Genomic DNA, 24014 nt, shown 5'->3' on the forward strand with positions numbered 1-24014 from the left:
CAGTACGGGTTCCAATAAATTGTTGAATCTGCAAAGAGAAGGACTGGCTAATACTTCTAGTAAGTAGATCTCTGTGCTGGGCTGGGAAGAAATCCCTAAACGGAAGTTCTGTTGGTTAATATGAGAGATATTCAATGAATTTTAAAAAAATATTTTTTTGTGTAAAAACTTTAAAAGATTCCCTAAATCAGTATATGTATGAATATTTCCAAAAGTTGGGAGGAATGATTCTCTGTTATATTGTGTCATTGAATAGAAAATAGGGGTGTGTAATTTTTTTGTAAGTTGTCATAAGTCGTATCGTATTCGTTAGATTCGTACTTACGAGGCGATATCTGACATGTGGGCATGGCCCAGGACAAAAACTTAAGAATTGAAACTTACCCAATACTTTTTCCTTTGAATTTTGTAAACCCCAGTAGCCTCCCAAAGTCATTTTCATTTTCAGCACAAGGAATCAAAGCAAAGCTTAAAAGGCTGCATTTCCTCTTCAAGTTAATGGTCTCTCACCATGAGAGAGAAAACAGAGATTTCTGAGAAAAAGACTGAGAAAGCACAGAATTCTGGGAAATGCAGTTTGGAAAGGTGAGGAGACCTATGCCAGAGATTTCCAAAGGTCCTGCCCTAAACTACTTTCCCCAGAATTTTGCTAAGTATCAGAAAGCCCTAATCAGAGCAGGGGAGAAATTTGTCCCTCCGTAGCAGCAAAAATTTAAGAATTGAAACTTACTCAGTACTTTTTCATGTGCATTTTGTAAATCTCAGAAGCCTCCCAAAGTCAGTTTCATTTTCAGTGCAAATTTATGTTTGGGTGCTGAGTTTGGTGGTCCCTATGTAGACTTGTCCACAGCTCCATGGTATACAGTAGACTCCTGCAGAGATGGGAGGATCCCTCTTCTCCTTTGCTGAACGTAGTATTTGGACAATTAACATAGCATGTGGACATGTCTTCATCGGGACCACCAAACACGAATCAAGGAACATGAAAGGCACTGCAGATTAATTAAATCTGAGAAGTCAGCCATAGCAGAGCACCTTATGAACAAACCTGGACACAACATATTATTTGAGAACACAAAAAATGCTGGATCACTCTAACAACTACTATGTCAGATTACATAGAGAAGCCACTGAAATCCACAAGCATGTGAACAATTTCAAAAGAAAGGATGAAACCATGAAAATGAATAAAATCTGGCTACCAGTATTAAAAAAAAACTCCAAAATCAGGAGAGTAAATAAAGAGCAACACTCAAAAACGGGGGAATTCCAGACAAGAATCAATCAGGGTAGCTAACACCTCCCAACAAAAGACACCCCCCCCCCCCAGGAGAAACCAGTCAGGCTTTGAAGTTGCAAGGCCATTAAATTCTAATCAAGGTAGCCAATTGCAACATTCACACTTGACTCAAACAGACAAGAGTTCTTTCTCCCACCATGGACATTCCACAGATATATAGACCCAGATATATAGACCTCACTTGTCTAATTTCTAACAGACCTCACAGTCTTTGAGGATGCCTGCCATAGATGTGAGCAAAACGTCAGGAGAGAATGTTCCTGGAACATAGTCATACAGCCCAGAAAACTCACAGTAACCCAGTGATTCCAGCCATGAAAGCCTTCGACAAGAGCTCAATTCTGCTCAAGTGGCAAACCACTAGGAAGTGCTTGCAAAGAACCCCTGTCACCCACCACTGAGGTCTAGGCATTCATATTCTTACTGTTTGTTGACACCTTATTCATGAAGTACCCAGAACGCCAGGCTCGCGTTGAGCCATGTCCCAGTCCCTAAGACTTTATCATTGATGACTGCCCCAGATCTGATATACATGGGTTCCTGCCCTCATACTTTTTTAACCGTGGAGCCTGCTGCACACGAGTTTGAACTGGACAAGGAAATGGAGGACCATGATGACTACGTTTGTCCAACCTTCTCTATTGATGTGATATGCCTACTGTCACCAGATATGGAGGCGATCCACCTCAACCTTCGATCCCCAGAGATTGATATCAGAGCCTTTGCAGATTTCATGTTGAGGCTAGATGGTGTCTTAGGTCTTCAAGTGAACTCCTGGTTGATGATCCAGTGTTCAATTCAAATAATGTTCAACCCCAATCATTGCAGCTTTGCAGTTCTTCCCCATCTGTTGCACAGAGCCAAAGTGTGTTGGTCCAATCTGTCTTTGGTACCTTTAACTTTATACAAGCTTGAAAATCTGTATCATAGACAATGCAGCCCCCCTACTGCTTGAAATTGGCAACTATGGAGACTACTTGTCAGCTTACCAGTGATATATGTGGAATAAGCTTGTTCTCTTCCTAGATGCCTACTCTGGAGTGGGCAAGATGACTCTCACTGTCCTTTAGTGCAAAGCTGAGACCTTCATTTCTCTTATCCTTCAGCAGGCTAAACATTTCATAGACAGCTCTGCTAAGATCATAGCCCACTCAGTTTCTATGTAACAGGGAGCATGGCTTTAAGCATTGGAGCTTTCATCAGCTGCTTGAGGAAAGATTGAAGACTTGCCCTTTGACAAACTCAGCCTGTTCCATACTTATATGGACTCTAAGCTGGACCACACTCATAGGATGTCCACCACTATGAAAAAGATGAGCTTTCCTCAGTCTCACCATCCATATTGTCCTGCCTGGTGAAGACACCTCTCCCCCCCCCCCCCCCCAGAAATTGGGCTCTTCCTCTACTCAATGGAATCAAGAACAATGCACCCAACTCCAAGGCTAATCTTAAGGCCAGCAACAGTCAAAACAGCACCAGCAGACTCACTCTGCCGTCCAGGGAGTTTAGCACATTGCTCAATTTGCCAGACTCTCCACTCTCCTTCAACCACCATTTACCACCTTCTACCATACCTGAGCTTACATCACCACTGACTATTGTGTACTCAATATCATCAATTGAGGCTATGCAATAGAATTTGATACTCTACCCACAATGGGCTGCCACCACCCTACTGCTTCCTCTGCATTTCTCCAAGTCAAAATCACCTCCCTACTTGCAAAGAGAGCAATTCAAGAGTCCAAATGCCTGATATGTCTATTAGGCTTTCTTCACAAGATGCTTTATTGTTTCCAAAAAAAGATGGTGGTCTGAGTCCTCTTCTTGATTTTAGTTGCTTTAACTGGCACATCAAAGCCAAAATATTTAGAATGGTGACGTTGCCCAAGTTCTTCCCCTCTTGAAGCCACCTTGGACTTATTTTATTTATTTCGTATCAAAAGCATTGCATAAATTAGTATAAAACTGATAAAAATAGAAGGATTACAAGTGGCTAAATATCTTTTGACCAAAAACAGACAACAGCAGCCACATTGTCTGTAGCTTCCAACAATTCTTCCTCTGTTCCTTGGACTTCAAAGATGCCTATTTCCATGTGGTCAATACGCATTCTCACAAGAGATTTCTCTTCTTTCAAAATTTCCTAATTTTTTGTTTAGTGAGAGCAAGAAAAGCAGATGTTTTTAAAAAAGACCAACCCACACACATTTTAGCATACAGTGAAATATTTTCAAATTATATCCCAAATTCTGTGGGGATCTAGCCAACTATTTGTTCCAATGAAAAGACTTGTTGTCTTCCAGAAGTACTTTATTGTTAATATACAGCAGAAATCCATTAGCACATAACATCCTTTTGACAGAGCTGAAAATCGCTCCAGGATTATCATTATAAAGGCTTGTATGCATGCTTGTACATTTGATTTTCCCTTCACATCAAGTCCTGAGGGGTTTTTTTCATGTCAGGATTGGCTTGAGAATCCGGGGAGAGCAGGTTGAGCTCCCTCTGTCATGACATGAGAGAAGCCTCCCACAAGGATGCTAAAACATCAAGCATCCCAGTGTCCCCTGGGCAACGTCCTTGCAGATGGCCAATTCTCTCACACTACAATCAATCAAGCCCTGAGCAATAAACTTTTATTATTTCCTTGATTTACCTTTTAATGTCCAAGCCAAATGGGTCTTGTATATATACAACAATTTTATGTCTCCCCTTGATCTTTATGACACAACTTCAAAAGAGTCGTGACCTTGTAACACTGGCACCTGCTATTGCTCCTTTAAGCTCTCCAGGCACTGTAGTAAGTGATGTTATAGAAAATGTCTATAAGATCAATCCCGAGTCTTATAATAAATAAGCTTTTCATGTGCTTTCAGGGTTCCCACAAGCTTTTTAACTGAAAGACTTGGGGCAAGCTTTATGTTGGTTACTTCATGCATACTGGCGGCCAGTTTTGAGCAGGACTAACAACAGACAGGGTTGAGTTGTTCTTGATTTATTTATTGGTTAATTTATATATTACTGTTGGCACTGAATGCTTGCCATTGCATTTTGGTTTTGGTTTTGGTTTTTTTCCCATTGTGAGCCGCCCTGGATCCCTATATAGGGTGGGCTATAAGTAAAGTTTCATTCATTCAATCATTCATTTTATGTTGCTATTTGAAAAATTTGATTGGAGAGGTTTTTTTTTTTTACTTGAATGCCTCTGCATGTAATGCAGGGAAAGAGGGATGATAGTACTATCTCATCTGGGCCAGATAAGACTTGATCCAGTTGTCCAGATGGTTCCAAAGTCACAGGGTATTCTGGGGTTTCCAGCAAACTCAGGAGCAGGCCTTCCCCAAACTAAGACCCGCGGGCCAGATGCAACCCTCCAGAGTCATATACCTCCCCCCCCCCACCGCCATAAACTAGACTTTCAGTAGATCTAAGTCTGAAATTTCTTGAAGATATACTAAAATAATAATCCTAATTAATTTGACTCTCTCATCAGTCAAAAGCAGGCCCATACTTCCCATTGAAATACTAGTAGGTTTGTGTTGGTTAAAATTGTTCTTCAGTTTAAATATTATATTGCTCTTTCATAGGTTTTTTTGCACTACAAATAAGATATGTGCAGTGTGCATAGGAATTTTTCCAAGTTTTTTTCAAACTATAGTCCACGCACCCCCAACAATCTGAGGGACCATGAACCTGCCCCTGGCTTAAAAGGGCAAGACCCCTGTTCTGGAGTATCCTCCAACTTTACCCAAAGCAGGGCAAACCCAGTTTAAAGCTATAACCCCTGGGGTGCTTACTGGACGTAGTTGTGTGTCATGAAGACAAACAGTCAGCCTTCCATTTTTAGTAACATGAATGTATCTCCAGCAAGTGAGCTTAGTAAGTAGAGGTGTCTGGTTATTACTATTTGGCATGTGGTTGCCAAATGTTCATATCTGTACACCTGTTGAAGCTAAACCTCTTCAGTTATAGGAAAGAGAATAAGGGCTTAGTTTCTAGATTATGTAAATGTATATTAGAATACAATCTAGAGGACAATAGAGTAAAAATCGCTATGATCTCCTGGGCTAAAGACCTAGGGAAAAATATTGGGAGCATCTGTAGTAAAGTGGATTTAAATTGTCAATAGCTGGCTCTATCAGATAAAAATATATATAAGATTCCTATACACACTGTACATGTCTTATTTGTAGTGCATTAAAATATGAAAGAACAATATAATATTTAAACTGAAGAACAATTTTAAACATATGATATAATGCCAGAGATAATGGTCAAAATGGATAAAACCTAGCTAGGGGAATGCTGGTGGTGTAAGATGCAGAAAGGTGCTTTCTTTCATGTTTGGTGGACCTATAGGATGGTACAAGATTTTTGGGAAAATGTGATTAAGGAAACAAATAAAATGATTACTTTTTGTTGTCGTGTCAGGAGTGACTCCTGGTGTGAGAGAATTAGCCGTCTGCAAGGACGTTGCCCAGGGGACGCCCGGATGATTTGATTTTTTTATCATCCTTGTGGGAGGCTTCTCTCATGTCCCCGCATGAGGAGCTGGAACTGATAGAGGGAGCTCATCCACCTCTCCCCGGATTCGAACCTGTGACCTGTCGGTCTTCAGTCCTGCCGGCACAGGGGTTTAACCCACTGCGCCACTGATTACTAACAACGTTTAAAAATCCAGAAATGTTGCCTTTTAGGAATATTTAGAAAGAGAATTAGTAAAGGAAATGGGGAAATTTGTCAATATAGTTTTATTGCAGCTAGACTTATAATATCGAAATCATGGAAAGACAAAAAGGAACAATAAAAAAAGGATTGGAGAGAAATGTTATTAGACTATATACAAATGGCCAAATTATCTAATGGTATCCATGGAGGAAATAGTGAAGAGTTTGCTAAAAGGAAATAGAGGCTGGCATTTGAATACATGGAAAAGAAGACAAATGTAGACTAAAATAGCCACAAGAGGAGTAGATATAAGGGTAGATTTCTCGAGATATGATTCTCACAATGAGTAGTGTCAGAGGTCATGGCTAGTGGGTTCACGGGTGAGAGGTAAAAGGGGAAAGTTTGGATAGAACAGTACAATGTATTGGTTTGGGGATCAACATACCAGTATTAGATGTATTTGACTATTTCTAGATGTTTCTCCTTTTTATATTCTGTATTCCACTGAAACCTTTTAAAAAAATTAAAAAGGTTATGGCAAATAAAGATATGGCTTATAAATGTGTTTTGTGTAATTCCCACTCAGCTTGTCATTCATCACTGGACCTGCAAATCACAGACAAACAAGTAGCTTTCCTGTGAAACTCCTATTCATTTTAACAAAACCCAGCTTTGTGCTGATTTAAATTTATTCATTTATAAAGCAGGAAGTGTTCCTGCAATATAAACTCCTCCTCAGTGCAGATTCTGTGCAATTCCTACAGGTCTTCAAAAGATACAGAAAAGAAGATACTGAAAGAGGTAATGGAAAAATGTCAACATTGTTGGGGCCAAACCGAAGTTCACTAGGGCAGTGGGAAGACATTAATGTTCACAGCATCTACATTAATTCATGGACCTTAAATATAAGAATAACTATTTGTCATATAAAAAGCTTTTTGAATTAACTATCAAAAGGGGAAGTTTACTGTCTGGGGGCAATGGTAATTGAAATAAACGAATAAATACTAGATGTCAAGTGTCAGAAGGGTGGTTGCTAGAGACAAACTGTCCTTCTGTATGTTCAACCAACTCCTGTACTGACTGTTCAATGCTAGGTGAATATTATGTAATGACATTAGAAAGTTTTCTGTCACCTGCAAACATCTTCCAGTATTACTATTAAATATCTATTTTTGATTACGGTTCCGGTCCAGCGTATCTGTCCGAACGTATCTCCCTCTACGTCCCATCCTGGAATTTGAGATCATCCGGGGAGGTCCTGCTCTCGATCCCACCGCTATCACAAGTGAGGCTGGTGGGGACGAGGAGCAGGGCCTTCTTGGTGGTGGCCCCCCACCTGTGGAACTCACTCCCGGGGGAAATCAAAGAATCAACATCCCTCCTTGCCTTCAGGAGGAAGGTAAAGATGTGGCTATGGGACCAGGCCTTTGGGCATCCTGACAATTAGATATGGAAACCAGATGGATAGGACCGACAAGGTGTGGAAATTGGAATTTAGACTATGAGACTGTAAAACACTGACCAGCAATGAGGTTTGTATTGTTTTATTGTTTTTACCTGTTTTTACTGGTTTTATGGTTGTTCTGCCGATAATAATTCTGTTCTGTTAATTGCTGTTTATTGCTAAAATTGCTGTCGTTAACTGATGTTGTTGTTCCTTGCTGTATGTAATGAGGGCATCGAATTGTGCCTTGCTTGTGTAAGCCACCCTGAGTCCCCCCCCCCCCCCGGGTGAGAAGGGCGAGGTAGAAGCAACCAAAATAAATTGCTTTATGAGCATTGTATCTATTTTAAAAATTCAAATTGGAACAAAACTTAGTCTATATAATAACTGAATTGTTTAAGGTAGGACTGAAACATTAATTGTTTCCAACTTAAGCCCTCCTTGCATGGAGGAGAACACCTCAACTGGCCTGGAGTACTTTCCCGTACTGTTGTAGTCTTAAGATTGTGTCACTAAACACAAAGAACAAAACTCTTAACTCAGTCTTCACATATTATTTAGATTAAATGAAAATCCCAGAAGTAAGTGTTACAAATACATAGAAATGGAAAGGTCCTCAAAGACCAATTAATCCAACTCTTTGCCATAGTCGGAAATCCACAACTAAAACATCTCTGATGGTCAGGCATCCAATCACTGTATTGTCGAAGGCTTTGGGTTGTTGTAGGTTTTTTCGGGCTATATGGCCATATTCTAGAGGCATTCTCTCCTCTCATCCAATCACTGTTTTAAAGGTGATTAATGAATTAGAGTCCACTAGCATTCTCACTCACATATTTGCTTCTGTCTGCAGTATGGGGAAATCTGAACCAATTGAGCTGGGTTTTGTTGACCTTTTCTTGAAAGGGGAGATTGTAATCACACTTCCTTTTTGTGTGTGTGTTCAGAAATGTTTCTTCAGAACGTGTTCCTACTGATGGCCTTGGTGCTCCAGCAATCCTCAGGACAGGTATGAGCACCAGAATATGTCAAGAACATCTGCCATGCATGGTCTGGTCAGGAAACCACAATTCCTAATGTTCTCTCTGAGATGTAATAGACTAGGTTGAGGAAATGTGTGCAGGAGTGCTCGACTCTTCTTTGGGAGAATAGTTATTAAAATGGGTGGATCCTGCAGAGTTCTCTCTCTCTTCCAGAAGCCATATCTAGTTACTTCATAGCTAGGTGATTCTGCAAAATTAGTTAAGCAGGAGATGCAGTTCTCAGCTTTCATGCCATTTAGGAGCCCTTGGTGGCACAATGGGTTAAACCCATGTGTTGGCAGGACTGCTCGACCAACGATGGCGGTTTGAATCTGGTGAGTGGGGTAAGCTCCCATCTGTCGAGCTCTAGCTTCTCATATGGGGACATGAGAGAAATCTCCCACAGGATGGTAAAAATCAACCATGTGGGTGTCCCCTGAGCAACATCCTTGCAGATGGCCAACTCTCTCACACCAGAAGTGATTTGCAGTTTCTCGAGTCACTTCTGACATGAAAAAAATGCCATTTAATGGCTTGCATAGAGAAACTGATCTTTCTCTGGCCCCCTTTTCGTTCCATTTTTTCTTTTTTTTAAAAAAAAGTTAACTCGTTTTATTACTTGTTGGGAAAGACAGTTGAGATAGAAATAAGTAAGTAATTTAATATGTGAATGGAAAAATAAAAGTATCAACATCCAGTAAGACAGAGGAGGTCTCAATTCTAACTCCTATCCTAAAATCATGCATGAACCATCTCTGACTTTTGAAATACATATTGAATTGGAGTTCATGTTAGTAACTCTAGGCCAGCGTTTCTCAACCTGGGGGTCGGGACCCCTGGGGGGGGGGTCACCAGTGGGTGTCAGAGGGGCCACCAAATGCCATCAGTATTTTTTGTTGGTCATGGGGGTTCTATTTGGGAAGCTTGGCCAAATTGTAAGATATCGTTGGTGGGGTTCAGAATGCTCTTTGATTGTAAGTGAACTATAAATCCCAGCAATTACAACTCCCAAATGTGAAGATCTGTTTTCCCCAAACTCCACCAGTGTCCACATTTGCGCATGTTGAGGATTCATGCCTAGTTTGGTCCAGATCCATCATTGTTTGAGTCCACAGTGATCTCTGGATGCATGTGAACTACAACTCCACCAAACCCTTCCAGTATTTTCTATTGGTTGTGGTAGTTCTATTTGCCAAGTTTGGTTCAATTTTATTATTGCTGAAGTTCTGAGTGTTATTTGATTGTAGGTGAACTATAAATCCCAGCAACGACAACTCCCAAATGACAAAATCAATCCCCCCGCCCAACCCCACCAGTATTCAAATTTGGGCGTATCGGATATTTGTGCCAAATTTGGTCCAGTGAATGAAAATACATTCTGCATATAAGATATTTACATTACAATTCATACAATTACAGTTATGAAGTAGCAACAAAAATAATTTTATGGTTGGGGGGGGGGGGTCACCACAACATGGGGTCGCAGCATTAGGAAGGTTGAGAAACACTGCTCTAGGCAATGTCAAAGGCAAAGACTTTAGCAACCTTTGGCAATGTAATCAAATAATGAGTAAACATGAATTGTGTTTACTGCTCACGACTGATGAAAAGGCATAAATAAGAATTCAACTTCTTTTGTCCTTAGAAAGACCAAATTCTAAGTGCAATCTCTGAAGTCCAGAGGAACGCCATTGTTGACAAACACAATGAAATCAGGAGACAGGTGCAACCAACTGCTACCAATATGATGAAAATGGTAAGATGCAATTCAATGATGTTCTTCCTTGATATCATTGTAAGACATAGCTATGGCAAAGTTCTTCCCAAAACCTCCTGGAATATTATTATTAATTATCTTTGTTTACTGAAATGAATTTCAAGGCATTTTATGAGAATACTGCCACTGATCCTTGATTAGCATCGGATTGCCTGGCAGTGCCTGGAGCAATCTTTTGCTCCAGGCACTTTGAGAGGTGATTAGATGTCCTTCTTTGTTTCCTCTCTGTTGTTGTGCTGTTCTAATTTTAGAGTTAGACTACACAGATAAGCCATTGAAATCCACAAGCATGTGGACAATTTCAACAGAAAGGAGGAAACCATGAAAATGAACAAAATCTGGCTACCAGTATTAAAAAAACTCTAAAATTAGAACAGCACAACAACAAAGAGGAAACAAACAAGGACATCTAATCACCTCTCAAGAAAAGATTGCTCCAGGCACTGCCAGGCAATCAAATGCTAATCAAGGTGGTCAGTTGAAACATTCACACCTAGCTCCAGCAGACAAAAGTCCTTTGTCCCACCCTGGTCATTCCACAGATATATAAACCCCTTTTCCTAGTTCCAACAGACCTCACTATCTCTGAGGATGCTTGCCATAGATGTAGGCGAAACGTCAGGAGAAATTCCTCTAGAACATGGCCATATAGCCCCAAAAAAACCTACAACAACCCATTATTATTATTATTTGAAACACAACAAGATGAGTCCACAGCAGACACCCTGCTGGCTGTTGAATTGTCTCACATCGGACACTTCCCAAGTGTCTAGGACTGCGTGATGTATCGACGAATAATGCGTGCAGATCCCAGTAAGGTGGCCTTTTGCAACTGCCAGATGGTAATCTTGTCAGCGCTTATTGTGTTTAAATGCAGGCCAAGGTCTTTAGGCACTGCACCCAGTGTGCCAATCACCACTGGGACCACCTTTACTGGCTTGTGCCAGAGTCTTTGCAGTTTGATCTTTAAATCCTCATATCGTGTCAGCTTTTCCTGTTGTTTCTCTGCAATCCTGCTGTCACCTGGGATTGCGACATCAACGATCCATATTTTGTTTTTTAACACGATTGCGAGGTCAGGAGTATTACGCTACAAAACTCTGTCTGTCTGAATTCGGAAGTCCCAGAGGAGTTTGGCGTGTTCATTCTCTGTAACTTTTTCCGACTTTGTCACAGGCAGTTCTTTGTCACAGGCAGATGGTATTTGTGACACAAGTTTCAATGAATCATCTGAGCAACAGTGTTATGCCTCTGCTTGTAGTCTGTCTGCACGATCTTCTTGCAGCAGCTGAGGATGTGATTATTATTACTATTAACTTCCCACAAATTGAACTTAGGTCTACATTTATGAACACAAGAGTAGTCTCACTATCCCCAAACAAAAATGTTCATTTAAACTGAGGACATTTGGCCATCTCCAACTCTGTTTAGGACTAGTTTTGCAGTTGTGTTTTGCTGGATAGGGAACCTCAAGCAGGCACAGTAGTTAGGGTTTGATTTTCTTTTCTAACACCTAGAACTCATGCCCCAACTCCTTATCATACATTATATAGACTCTGAATTCATTCTCTTTAGCCCCTTGCACACAGCTGCATAAAATCCACACTGAGCTGGGTTATATGGCAGTGTCGACTAAGATAACTGAGTTCAAAGCAGAAACTATGGATTATCTGCATTGATATTCTGGGTTATATAGCTGTGTGGAGGGGCCCTTCATCTATCTGTACATCCCATCCATCTGCTGACTAGTGTGCATTTCAGTCTTGTTTTACAAAAATGTGATTATTCCTTCATTTGCTTTGCCAAGCTGTGGAACGAGAAAGCAGAAATGACTGCTAGAAGTTGGGCCAGTAAATGCAAACCAGAATCTAGTGCGAAAGAAGATCGAAGGGTGGATGGTAAGTAAAGGCAATTGATTTAAGGGTGTTGTGACACCATGGTGTTATAGCAATGCATAACTCCACTTTTGTCTCAGCTTTACTGAAGAACATAATTGCTCTCTAGGCACTGTTGCATTGCTTACTTTACTTACTTAAGCGATCCCTCATTGGCTGAGTAGGATAGTCTTCCAGGATCAGTGTTCTGCTGGGTCCGTAGGTGACTGTGGAGCCCTAGTCTTGATCTGCATCTTCTCAGTAAGGGCATTGGTTTCCAGGTGGAAGGCGGTCTTGGTCGAGGTTGGCTTGATGCGCCTTCCTCTTGGCACATTTCTCTCTTTTGCCCTCCATTCGTGCCTCTTCAAATTCTGCAGCATTGCTGGTCACAGCTGACCTCCAGCTGGAGTGCTCAAGGGCCAGGGCTTCCCACTTCTCAGTGTCTATACCAGAGTTTTTAAGGTTGGCTTTGAGCCCATCTTTAAATCTCTTTTCCTGTCCACCAACATTCTATTTTCCGTTCTTGAGTTCGGAGTAGAGCAACTGCTTTGGGAGACGGTGGTCAGGCATCCGGACAACGTGGCCGGTCCAGTGGAGTTGATGGCGGAGGACCATCACTTCAATGCTGCTGGTCTTCGCTTCTTCCAGCACGCTGACATTTGTCCGCCTGCCTTCCCAAGTGATTTGCAGGATTTTCCAGAGGCAGTGCTGATGGAATCGTTCCAGGAGTTGCATGTGATGTCTGTAGACAGTCCACGTTTCGCAGGCATATAGCAGGGCTGGGAGGACAATAGCTTTATAAACAAGACCTTGGTATCCCTATGGATGTCAGAAAATATTATCTTTCCACACTGGAAATGATATTATTTCATTTCTCCTGTTCAAATTGGTCCATCACTGAACAGTATCTAAACTAGTGGTTATGACTTATAAACTCCAATAAAGCTTAGGTCTTGGCTGTCTGATAGACTACAGACAGTCCCCGGGTTACAAACATCCAACTTACAAATGACCCATAGTTAAGACAGAGGTGAAACAACAGGAAGTGAGAGAAATCTGATTTTAAGAAGGGAAATTCATTCTTGGAAGAGTTATCATGGGGAAAATGTGTCCCAGCTGAAGTTTTATCTACAATCCATGTTTCCACAACAAGATTTTTTTTCAAAAATAAATAATCACAGGGACAGAAAGTGAGGTGAAATCTTCTGAATAGAGAAAACAAACACTACAAAGGTGTTAACCCTCCCTATGCGATCCTAAGATAGATAGATCGAGAGAGAGATATTGCTGGAGTTACACTTCAAAATGTACCTGTTCCAACTTATATACAAATTTAACTTAAAATAAACGTATAGAAACCATGTTGTTTGTAATTTGAGGACTGCCTGTGTATCTCCTTACACGAACCTGCTGGAATTGTAAAATTATTGAAAGACTTTCTCTCAGTACCACCATGACCACAGGTGAGAACGTAGGAGAAATCAGTCTGATTCCTTCCTTGCTTTGTGTGTTCTGGCAGGTAAAAGACTTTCTCATTTGTACAAACATATGGTTGCTATTCAGAAACACTTGAAATGACATGTCTATGCTGGATTGTTATTGCTCTTATTATGTTTTGAATAATTTTAAAGTATATATGTGTTAATATGGTAAATGGTAATTAATGATGTCCGTTGCTTTGAGTCCCATTTAAGAAAGAGGGAAGATGGAGTATTTCCTTGATTCTACACTTATTTCAATATCATCAACAAATAAGTCTTGATTTTAAGAAAAAAATAGAATATTTTTTAGATTTTCAACAATGAGGAAAAAGAGAAAAATAAGGACACCTAAAATGCAGTTGTGATCATTTCAGCTTTGTAGTGCAATGTTTTTGACATTTTGATGCGCAATGAGGTATCAAAATGATTGACACCACTCTGATGGCCGAAAGCGAGGAGGAGCTGAGGAGCCTTCTAATCAAGGTGAAAGAAGAAAGTGCAAAAGCCAGGTTGCAGCTAAACATAAAAAAACCAAGATTATGGCAACAAGAATGATTGACAACTGGGAAATAGAGGGAGAAAATGTGGAGGCCGTGACAGACTTTGTATTTCTAGGTGCAAAGATGACTGCAGATGCAGACTGTGGCCAGGAAATCAGAAGACGCTTACTTCTTGGGAGGAGAGCAATGTCCAGTCTCGATAAAATAGTAAAGAGTAGAGACATCAGACTGGCAACAAAGATCCGCCTAGTCAAAGCCATGGTATTCCCTGTAGTAACCTACGGATGTGAGAGCTGGATCTTAGGGAAGGCTGAGCGAAGGAAGATAGATGCTTTTGAACTGTGGTGTTGGAGGAAGGTTCTGAGAGTGCCTTGGACTGCGAGAAGATCCAACCAGTCCATCCTCCAGGAAATAGAGTCCGACTGCTCATTGGAGGGAAGGATACAAGAGACAAAGCTGAAGTACTTTGGCCACATCATGAGGTGACAGCAAAGCCTAGAGAAGGCAATTATGCTGGGGAAAGTGGAAGGTAAAAGGAAGAGGGGCCGACCAAGGGCAAGATGGATGGATGGCATCCTTGAAGTGACTGGACTGACCTTGAAGGAGCTGGGGTGGTGACAGCCGACAGGGAGCTCTGACATGGGCTGGTCCATGAGGTCACGAAGAGTCGGAGACGACTGAACGAATGAACAACAACAACAGGAACTCAACTTTCGAAAGATACAACTAAATATTCTTACAGTTAGTTTTTGCTGAGTGAGTTCCACTACAATAAAATAACAGTGGCACAACACTTGCAGTGTGCTACTTTATTCAACAATGGAATAGCAAAAGAAGGGTGGAACAATAACAGCCAAATTTAGATGAGGGTGATAAGATTTACCGTGAATCTAAAACACAGCCTATTTTTAGAGATGTTATATGGGAAAAAATGAGTCTCAAAAGCAAGTCATGCCAAACTGATCATTCGTGTGTGTGTGTGTGTGTGTATGTGTGTGTGTGTTTGGAATAACAAGCTTGGTAGATTAGGGGACTGCTATGGATCTAGTACATCTTAATTTATCAAAGCATTTCTAACAAATGGCAATTAAATCAAGATTCAATGTCCCTTATGTTCTCTGCCAGCTTTATGACTGTATGATTTTAGTAAGGCTTTTGCCTGGATCATTATGATATTCTTACAGTCGATCTGGTTATTTATTTAATGTGTCAGCAGCAACCAGACATTTGTATTACATTTTTAACAAAAACAAACAAACAGACAGACAAAACAAAAAGAAGTCGGTCTGGTGAATTGCAGTCTATAGTGGATTTATAAATCATTGATTTATAATGAGTTTTTGCCAATGGGATGCTCTTCATCTCAGATAGAAGTGACTAGTGTATCTCAGGATTCTGTCCTAGTAGTATTTAACATTTTTATGAATGTCTTAGATAAGGAGCACAATTCAAAATGCTGGTCTTGGCCTATAAAGCCCTATACGACTTCAGCCCAGCTTACTTGTCTGAACGTATCTCCATGTACGTTCCGCCTCGTAGTCTAAGATCTGCTGGGGAGGCCCTGCTCTCGGTCCCACCAGCTTCGCAAATACGGCTGGTGGGGATGAGGGAAAGGGCCTTCTCGGTGGTGACCCCCTCCCCCCCCCCGACGCCTGTGGAATTCGCTACCCAGCTAAATTGGATCAGCGTTCTCCCTCCTTTCTTTCAGAAGAAAACTGAAAACCAGGCTTTTGGCTAATTGATATAACGGCACCTGAACAGTGAATTGGACCAGATAGTTGTTATAATGGAAATGCCTTTATGGTTGGATAACATTGTTTTAATGTATTATATTGTATGATTTTATTTTGCTTTTATAATTGTAATTATTGTGGCATTGAATCGTTGCCATTGTTAGCCGCTCTGAGTCCCCTTGCAGGGGTGAGAAGAGCGGGGTAGAAATGCTGTAAATAAAATAAATTATTAATAAATAAATACAAGGCATGTTTATCAAATTGCAGATGACACAAAATGTGGGAGGGGTTAATAAATATCCTGGATGATAGATCAGAGTTCATAATTGCCATGAAAGATCAGAGAGCTAGGCCAAAATTAGCAAAATGTATTTCAACAGGGATAAATGTACGATACTAAATGTAGGTACAAAAATTAAAATGTGCAAATATAGTGTAGGTGATGCCTTGCTTGAAAGCAGTATATATGAAAAAGATGTATGGGTCTTAGTAGATGACAACCATACTATACATTTCTTAGGCAATAATATAATATTACCTCTGTTACAGGAATCATATGTGGTGAGACTGTACTACAAACAAATCATGCCATGTTGTGGTCAGATGTAATTGAATCTTTCGCAAGTGAACAGACTTACTTCCAGTATGGCGTTGGGACAACTGACAAGGCACACAATGTTTATAGTTATACTCAGGTAGGAAGAGAGACACTATTAATTTATGTTAAGTTACCTGTACATATTGAAATAATCTTCAATATACTCGTCTTTCTGATTGACATATAAGTAAGTCCCCAAAGGGATGCTTACTTGAAAGAATGTCAAGATGTGATTGGACCAATGCTACACTCATGGCTTCATTTTGAGAGCAAGATTGAGTTCAAAGTTTGAAACATTCTGGAGGCTTGGACACACTTCAAAAATTGTGACCAAACCCCAGAGCTGATTAATGGCTTCTCAGTTATAACACTAACCCACATCCTCTAAAGCAGTGGTTCTTAACCTGTGGGCCATGGGCTGCGAGGATGAAAATCTGGTCTGCAAGCCTCCTTCCTGTTTATTTTAATTTATTTTATTTTCGCTCCTTTCATGCCGTCTGCCACTCCTTCCCCGTCACTGACCAGCCCTGACTCCTTGGATAGACCATATCAGCTCTAGATGGTCAAATATGGTTTTCTGTGGGCGAGCAGATAGCGACTACTGGATGGCATGTGTTCTGGTTGGCATGTGTTCAGAAACTAGAGCTGATGTGGTCTATCCAATGCAATTTTCTGAATCAGCACCCCAAATAACCAAACCGAAGCTAAAGTTGACCAAAAACCGATTTGTAACCCTTTTGGAACTAATGTTGGAGAGTGGTCCCTGGCCAAAGCGGTCCCTAGTCAAGTGGTCTCTGGTTAAAAAAAGATTGCAAACCACTGCTCTAAAGTCTTCTGCAACAATGTTGCAAGTCCCCCCTCGATTGTGAACTGGTACGATGTTCATTTTCCCTGTGGAAAACAAAACTTAAATCTACCTTCAGGGAGTTAAAAATGAAGGAATCAGAGACTCTTAGACCCATCTACAATGATAGTATAATGTGGTTTCAAGACAACATGAAGCATTAATTACAACGTCACAGGAAAGTCCGAGTTAAGCCATAAACGTGCTGCAGGAGATCCAAGTATAGTCCAGATCTAGGATGAAATTGGCTCCACAAAATGTAGGCTGTATGGCAGGACAGCAAGGGGCCACTTGAACCCCTGAGAGCGGGAACCGATTATTTCTATTCATAAATGTTATGTTCCCTTAAAAAAAAATCTCTATGCTTTCAGTTTGCTGATGTGCATCTCTGCAGAGACTTGGTTAAAAAAAACATGGACAGTGTTTGGAGGCCACGTTTCTCAATGTAATCACTGTCCTGGCCTCAACCTGGTTGCAGGCACGGCAATCTATTCACCTACACAGTGAAACCAAATTGATTCCAAGCTCCATTACAGTGTCAGTGTAGATAAAACTCAGTCCCCATCAATCTCCTCTCTAAAGGACAAGTGCAGTAGCTCCCAATATCCGTAGTAGGAAAGTGACATTATTTTCCCCTGTCCCTCTTCAGGAACAGCATCTGCGAGGTTGTGTTCCCATTGGTTAGAATGGGACATAGTTCCAGTTTTTCTTTTACAAGAGATAGGGAGGAGCTGCAGGCATGTTGGACCTCATCGCATTGGTGAGAGGCAGTGGGGGGAATCGTCACACACTGTGGTGAATCTGTGGGACAACAGGGGGGAACCATTGCCCCACATTGTCCATTAAACCCTCATCCCACCAATGGAAGCATTGCTGACCAGCTTCCCCTATTGTTTTCTGTGGAACATGGGGAACTTCCCATGTTCCTAGGGAAGCCTCCTAGCATGCTGCCAGGATGTTTCCTCCATGACGCCCAGCCTGAAATTGCCTTACATTGTGTAATGTCATCTAGTTAACTCTCAGGAGGAAGCTTCCTGGCAATGTGCTAGGATGCTAATTTTCTGCTGTTTGATGAAGTCAACGATCATCTCCTTTCCCTCTTCAGGAACAGCATCTGTGAGGTTGTATTCCCATTGGTCAGGATGGGACATAGCTCCAATTTGTACAACAGATAGGAAGGAGCTGCAGGGACCTCCTTCTTCCTTTTCCTGTGTATTTCTCTGTCTGTCAAAAGTTGAGTTTCTTTTGCTTTTAGCAAATGAAGGAGAAGGGGCAATGCTTCTCCCTGAGAGATCTGCACGCATTGACCTTGAACAAGAACAGTTTTTAGCCCTCTTCTTAGCCTGAGCATACCTACCTATTGCATCCATGTTTATCGGCATTTATATTCAAGTTTGGATACAAACACATGTAATGCATATAAAACAGTACTCAGACTGGCAGAAAAATCTTTGCAACACTTCTTATTTCTTAACAAATATTGTCATTCTTTTGTTATGTTATTATTACAATTTCTGTCCAAGTCAGAACTGTCCAATTTATGGTGAATCCACCACTTGTACTTTGTCTTTCTGAATGAACCCCAATTTACCATGCACCCACTTTTTGTTCATAGATTATTTGGCATAATTCAAACCAGGTTGGATGTTCACTTGCCTTCTGCCCCAAAAATGACGGCATGTTCGTATATGTTTGCCATTACTGTCCTGGGTAAGTATTGCTTTGACTGTTCCAAATATTTTTGCATACTCTCTCACTGACATTGCTCTCAGCATATAGGAATTCATTTTATCAGAGTGGAGAACTGTGTCAGTCTTTCCTCTGTTATGTTCGTTTTTTCCATGAAGAGCCCCCCCCCCCCCCAAGAAATCTGAATGTCTTGATCCATTATGTAATCTTACTTGTTTCTTAAAAGTTGCACTCTAGTGAGATACATTATCACACTGTTCTGTAATTTCAGAGGAAACATAATAGAACAACTGAATACACCATACAAAGCAGGTCCACCATGTGCCGACTGTGATGGGAAATGTGAGGATAACCTCTGCAGTAAGTGATAGCATTTTTTAAATTTTCTATTTATTTATTACCTTTCACCCTAGTTCAGGGTATCTTATAACACTGTTGATATGGTCAGTGGACTAAACAATAAATTTTGCTTTATAACAACTAAAAACAAATGTAACTAAAACTTCCGTCATACAAAGGTTACAAATGAAATTGTCAAAAATAAATAAATAAATAAATAAATAAATAAATCCAGTTAAACACATGAAGGGAAAAGGCATTAAAGGAAAATCCCATACTCCGCTGTTACACCAGCTCCACTGGCTGCCAATTAGCTTCCGAGCACGATTCATATAGGTGTTAACCTATAAAGCCCTAAACGACTCCAGCCCTGTTTACCTCTCCGAACGTATTCTCCCCTATGAACCATCAAGATTATTAAGATCATCTGGAGAGGCCCTGCTCTCGGTCCCACTGGCCTCGCAAGCGCGTCTGGTGGGGACGAGGGACAGGGCCTTCTCGGTGGTGGCCCCTCGACTCTGGAACTCTCTCCCACTGGAGATCAGAACTGCCTCGTCTATCCTGACATTTAGGAAACAGGTGAAGACTTGGTTATGGAGACAGGCATTTGACGAGTGAGCCAACACCCTGAGATATGGATGGAGGATGATGAGCAACGATTTTAGTGTGACGACTGACCATTATAGTTATTGACTGTAATTGCTGTTTTAATGTTTTACTATAATATGTATTATGATGTTTTATTGATTGTATGTGATATTATGGTTGGAAACCGGTCTGAGTCCCTCAAGAGAGGTGAGAAGGCCGGTATACAAAACTTTTAAATAAATAATAAATAAATACTTCATGAAAAGCCTGTTTCCCCTAAGCTGCTGAAACAACCAAAAGTCTTCACCTGCCTATAAAAACTAACAGAAGTTGTCCCAATCCATCCTCCCTGGAAAAGAAGTTCCAGGGAACAGCCACTATGAAGGTGGTGTCTTCCCAGAAGCAAGTTCATGAGAGAATGTGATCCTTCAGATAACGTTAGGTATACAGACCATAACCAGAAAGATTTTCCTCTAAATAATCCTTCTCTTCTTCCTTCTGCAATGTCACAATTTTAATGGTGGCATCCATTGAAATTGCTGGGAAACTGAAATGGTCCGGGAAAATTAGCTGGCTACACAGTTCCAAGTGACAGTGTTGCTCTCCACTTTTTCTTCCAGCCTAAGTTAAATAACAGTGCTTGTTGGTTAACTATATTATGTTTAGCATGGTGGGAAATTGCCATAAAATCCAGCTATTTCATAGAATCATAGAATCAAAGAGTTGGAAGAGACCTCATGGACCATCCAGTCCAACCTCCTGCCAAGAAGCAGGAATATTGCATTCAAATCACCCCTGACAGATGGCCATCCAGCCCCTGTTTAAAAACTTCCAAAGAAAGAGCCTCCACCACACTCCGGGGCAGAGAGTTCCACTGCTGAACGGCTCTCACAGTCAGGAAGTCCTTCCTCATGTTCAGATGGAATCTCCTCTCTTGTAGTTTGAAGCCATTGTTCCGCCTCCTAGTCTCCAAGGAAGCAGAAAACAAGCTTGCTCCCTCCTCCCTGTGGCTTCCTCTCACATATTTATACATGGCTATCATATCTCCTCTCAGCCTTCTCTTCTTCAGGCTAAACATGCCCAGCTCCTTAAGCCGCTCCTCATAGGGCTTGTTCTCCAGACCCTTGATCATTTTAGTCGCCCTCCTCTGGACACATCCCAGCTTGTCAATATCTCTCTTGAATTGTGGTGCCCAGAATTGGACACAATATTCCAGGTGTGGTCTAACCAGAGCAGAATAGAGGGGTAGCATTACTTCCCTAGATCTAGACACTAGGCTCCTATTGATGCAGGCCAAAATCCCATTGGCTTTTTTTGCCGCCACATCACATTGTTGGCTCATGTTTAACTTGTTGTCCACGAGGACTCCAAGATCTTTTTCACACGTACTGCTCTCGAGCCAGGCATTGTCCCCCATTCTGTATCTTTGCATTTCGTTCTTCCTGCCTAAGTGGAGTATCTTGCATTTGTCACTGTTAAACTTCATTTTGTTAGTTTTGGCCCATCTCTCTAATCTGTCAAGATCATTTTGAATCCTGCTCCTGTCCTCTGGAGTATTGGCTATCCCTCCCAATTTGGTGTCATCTGCAAACTTGATGATCCTGCCTTCTAACCCTTCATCTAAGTCATTAATAAAGATGTTGAACAGGACTGGGCCCAGGACGGAACCCTGCGGCACTCCACTATTTGAGCTCAGTAGTTTGTTTGGTTTTTTTGGTTTTTTTTTAAAGGGGGAAACACCAGATATCATTAGCAGCAGGCCTTTGGGTACTGTGTGATGCTACCAAGTCTGACCTAATGGCTTAGCAATACACTGTGCCAGCCCCCCTCCCCATTCCGAAACATTTTATTGATCAGTCGATTTGTCTTATCAGAGAATATAAACACAACATACAGTATACATCTAGTCTGAGTAAAATTATAAATATACAACTACAAAGAGAAAAAAATGAGTGTGGTCAGCTTATAACCAAATGTACCTTAATTTTAGGTATATACATCAGATGTCCTCGTCCTCCTTACACCGTACACTAGCCCCCCATTACAGGTTTCCTATATGTCGTGGGCCAGCCTGCCCCATGCTCAAAGCTACTGATTTTCTGATTGAGGGAGAAAGATGCTGGCCTGCATTGTTCAAAAATATAAGCTAGGCTCCACAGTCCTTCAAACTCCCTACCTACCAATGCTCATATTCTTAAATGTTTTCATGTACATGTTTACACTAATTTATCTTGATCCCTGATTTGTGAGATAAGACGTAACATCCAGAAAGTTGAACAATCATATTTATAATCACATTTATACAGAACTGTTCAAACTTTATCTCATCTGTTCGTATTCCTGATGTGTAGTCCTCGGGGAAGATAAAAAATACGTGATAACGACACACAAAATTCATTCCTGGCCCCCAAGGATCATCAGCAATAGCCTGGGGATACATACATTTTAGGGATGGGTTGCAACCACTGGAGGTCACACTGTATCAGCTGGCTCATTCACCTCTTCTTTCTTATTTCTTCTTTCTTGAGGAGAAAAGCTGTGGATAATTACGAATGGGTGAGGAACCTCACCCACATGCACCGCGACTGTGGCGCAGCTGGCTGGGAATCAGCTGCATTAAGATCACCACTGACCAAAAGGTCATGAGTTTGATGCCAGCCCGAGTTGGAGTGAGCTTCCGACCAATTTGTGTAGCTTGCTGTCAACCTTTGGAGCCCAAAAGACAGTTGCATCTGTCAAATAGGAAATTTAGGTACCGCTTATGCGGGGAGCCCCCGGTGGCGCAGTGGGTTAAAGCACTGAGCTGCTGAGCTTGTTGATCGAAAGGTCACAGGTTCGATTCCAGGGAGCGGTGTGAGCTTCCGCTGTCAGCCCTAGCTTCTGCCAACCTAGCAGTTTGAAAACATGCAAATGTGAGTAGATCAATAGGTACCGCTCCGGCGGGAAGGTAACGGCGCTCCATGCAGTCATGCCGGCCACATGACCTTGGAGGTGTCTACGGACAACGCTGGCTCTTCGGCTTAGAAATGGAGATGAGCACCACACCCCAGAGTCAGACATGACTGGACGTAATGTCAGGGGACTACCTTTACCTTTATGTGGGGAGACTAATTTATGATGCCATAAAAATCTCCAGCAAGCATGCAAAGAATGAGGAAGTGCTTCATCAGTGTCACAAATGAATGGTGAAGCGACAGCTTCCTGGTGGCCAGAATACCCTCATGAAAAAGCTGGAATGTTAAATAGCCTTTGTATTTTGAGTGTCTATGGCATTGAATGTTTGCCATGTATATGTATATTGTATTCTGCCCTGAGTCCCTTGCAGGGTGAGAAGGTCGGAATATAAATACTGTAAATAAATAAATAATAAATAAATAAACCACCTTCCTTGTCACCACTATTTCAGCACCATTTCTACTGGATCCCTGGGGGAGGGTTGTGTCTTTTGCCTACTTTCTTTGCCTTTTCTTCGCTCCTAGCTGCTCAGTCTCAGTTGTCCAGAGCCAGCTCTTTTTTCTCCTCAGAGAAGATGGTGAGGAGGAGGAAAAAGAGTTGGAAGAAGACAAGTGAGCCAAATGTGCACATCCATTGGCAGCAAAGAGGAGCAGGAGAAGGCAATCAAAATTGCAAATGTTGATGACTGCAGTGGGCCACTTTCTCATTTTTGCATCTAATTTCATTTTGGTTTCATTCCTTTCAGACAGCTCATGCCCTTATGCTGATGCATATGACTACTGTGATGACCTTATTGAGAGCTTCTCATGCTCACAGAAATTTGTTCAAGAAAAATGTAAGGGCTCCTGCCATTGCGCTAAAGGTGAAGAATAGATATACAAGAATTACAAGATTCCTCTCTGCGTCTTACTGAAGAAAAATGAAAATTAATAAAAGAAATATTGTAACCTGAAAATTCAGCATTTGAAATTGACAGTGTAAAAATAAAGCACACCAAAGACTAAGAGAAATGTATCGTTTTATGCCAATCATTCCTTTCCCCCCTTGTTATTCTGCTTTACAAAATGTTTTTGCTACTTTTCAAGATAAATCTTTGAATATTCAAATTCACCTCTTTCTAAGTTTCTTTCTTCTACCTCCAATTACAACTTAAATATAAATTTAAATCCAGGTCAAAATAGCAATTAAGATGTCATCTG

General features: G+C 41.2%; 1 protein-coding gene across 2 annotated transcripts; it reads left to right on the forward strand.

The window, feature by feature from the left end:
- Positions 1-23851, forward strand: LOC132781400 (cysteine-rich venom protein triflin-like). 2 transcript variants are annotated; one of them, XM_067463204.1, is made up of 8 exons: positions 1-59; positions 8363-8424; positions 10083-10193; positions 12022-12112; positions 16352-16497; positions 18860-18954; positions 19205-19293; positions 23561-23851. In XM_067463204.1, the coding sequence occupies exons 2-8, from the start codon at positions 8365-8367 to the stop codon at positions 23686-23688; spliced, it is 720 nt and encodes a 239-aa protein (XP_067319305.1). In that variant the 5' UTR covers positions 1-59; positions 8363-8364; the 3' UTR covers positions 23689-23851. The 2 variants fall into 2 exon arrangements, with proteins under 2 accessions (XP_067319305.1, XP_067319306.1); XM_067463205.1 differs by lacking the exon at positions 1-59 and adding an exon at positions 6736-6769.
- The last annotated feature ends 163 nt before the right edge of the window (positions 23852-24014 follow it).

Source organism: Anolis sagrei, chromosome 1 (assembly GCF_037176765.1).
Source record: "Anolis sagrei isolate rAnoSag1 chromosome 1, rAnoSag1.mat, whole genome shotgun sequence".
Lineage (NCBI taxonomy): Eukaryota > Metazoa > Chordata > Lepidosauria > Squamata > Dactyloidae > Anolis > Anolis sagrei.

Excerpts from the sequence above, each read along its gene's own strand:
- LOC132781400 (XM_067463204.1), top strand. The coding sequence starts at position 8,365 with ATGTTTCTTCAGAACGTGTTCCTACTGATGGCCTTGGTGCTCCAGCAA. Across the intron at positions 12,113-16,351 it reads AGAAGATCGAAGGGTGGATG|GAATCATATGTGGTGAGACT; the intron begins GTAAGTAAAGGC and ends CCTCTGTTACAG. Across the intron at positions 19,294-23,560 it reads ATGTGAGGATAACCTCTGCA|ACAGCTCATGCCCTTATGCT; the intron begins GTAAGTGATAGC and ends CATTCCTTTCAG.